At 42.5% G+C, this 1,566-nt stretch overlaps 1 protein-coding gene across 1 annotated transcript; it reads left to right on the forward strand.

Moving 5' to 3' along the window:
• The first annotated feature begins 347 nt into the window (after positions 1-347).
• Positions 348-1,335, forward strand: LOC113941974 (taste receptor type 2 member 105-like). The gene has a single exon (XM_027633107.1). The coding sequence runs from the start codon at positions 373-375 to the stop codon at positions 1,333-1,335; it is 963 nt and encodes a 320-aa protein (XP_027488908.1). The 5' UTR covers positions 348-372.
• Positions 1,336-1,566: the final 231 nt, after the last annotated feature.

Here is a 1,566-nt window from a genome sequence, read left to right on the forward strand (position 1 = left end):
CCTGCTGCGCTAAACAGGCAGATATCTCTCTGGCTCATCCTAGTGTCTGATCATCCTAGTGTCTGTGTCTCGCATGTCTTTCTTCCCCCTCAGACCAAGGCCTTCCATAGATACCCTGCAACACAGTCCTCCTGAGCCAACATGCAAATCCTGCACAGTGACACTGACACCAGGTAAGGGGATACCCAGCACATTTACATCCCTGCACCTGCCCTGCTCTCAAGATGAGCGGCACCAAAATCCCCCCCACCAGCAGCTCTATAAAGCTTCTCTTTCCACACCTGACACTCAGGCAACAGCAGACGCTGACCTGTGTTTGGCATTGGTGCAACAGCCCCCTTGTCCAGCACAGCACTGCTCCCAGCTCCCAGGATGGAAGCTTGTCACTCTCCAGAGCAATCCAATGTCACCTCATACACTGCCACGGCTGTGGCCATTGTCACCTTTGAGACATTTGCTGGCATGTGGATAAATGCTTTCATTGTTTCTGTGGTTTGCGTGGCCTGGGTCAAAAAGAAAACCTTGAACTCTAATGAGAAGATCTTGTTGTTTCTGGGATCCTCCAGGTATTGGTTTTTGTGCATTTCATGGGTATATTCCTTTCTATCACTGATTTATCCCAATTACCTTTATGTTCATCCCATATTTGAGCTAATTGCTAGTGCTCGGAGCTTTTTTAATTGTTCCAACGTGTGGTTTTCTGCTTCTCTTTATATCTTTTACTGCATAAAAATTGCCAATTTCAGGAACAGCTTCTTCATCTACCTGAAAGTAAAAGTTGACAGGATTGTGCCCTGCCTCTTGTTGGGGTCAGTGCTTTTCTCTCTGGTCATGGGAATCACTGTCTACAACATCATGGATAAAGGGCTCAGTAACAACTTCAATTTCACCTGCCAAGGAAGGATTTGGAAATCACGTATTAGAATAGATCAACATCTTTTGCCTCATTATTTTATCATTGGCTTTGGACATGCTACTTCCTTCACAGCAGTCATCTTTTCTGCCCTTCTCCTTTTCTTTTCCCTCTGGAGACACAAACGCAACATGCAGACAAACTCCATGAAGGACCTCAGCATGGATGCCCACATCAAAGCCATGAAATCCATTCTCTCCTTCTTCATAATGTCCAGCATCAACTATATATGTTTGATCTTGACTCTCATTTATTCAATGAAGAATGAAAATGATGCAATATTTTTAACTTATTTAATTCAATACGCTTTTCCAGGTTTTCATTCCCTTGTCCTGATTTTCAGTAATCCCAGTCTGGAAAAGAGACTGCTAGGGATTCTACCCTGTGGGAAGTGCAAGGTTTTCCTCAAGAGGGAACTGTAACAAAACCTGGAGCCCTTGCAAAATGCTGATATTTCTCTGTAGAAAACAAGTCAATTTATCTCTAATGCAACACTCCTGGCAATGTAGATGATAGAGGTGTTCATCTTTGAGGTTAAGAATATGTCATTAAAATTCTTTGATTTAATATGAGGAGTTGTATAAATTATTATTCTCATTCATTTTGATAGTTCTTGGAGCTGAATTGTTGTCAATAACAAAGTCATTTAGACC

The sequence above is a fragment of the Corapipo altera genome, unplaced genomic scaffold, assembly GCF_003945725.1.
Source record: "Corapipo altera isolate COAL_440 unplaced genomic scaffold, ASM394572v1 54758, whole genome shotgun sequence".
Lineage (NCBI taxonomy): Eukaryota > Metazoa > Chordata > Aves > Passeriformes > Pipridae > Corapipo > Corapipo altera.

Bases quoted from the DNA above. Each gene is read 5' to 3' on its own strand.
- LOC113941974 (XM_027633107.1), top strand. From the start codon at position 373: ATGGAAGCTTGTCACTCTCCAGAGCAATCCAATGTCACCTCATACACT.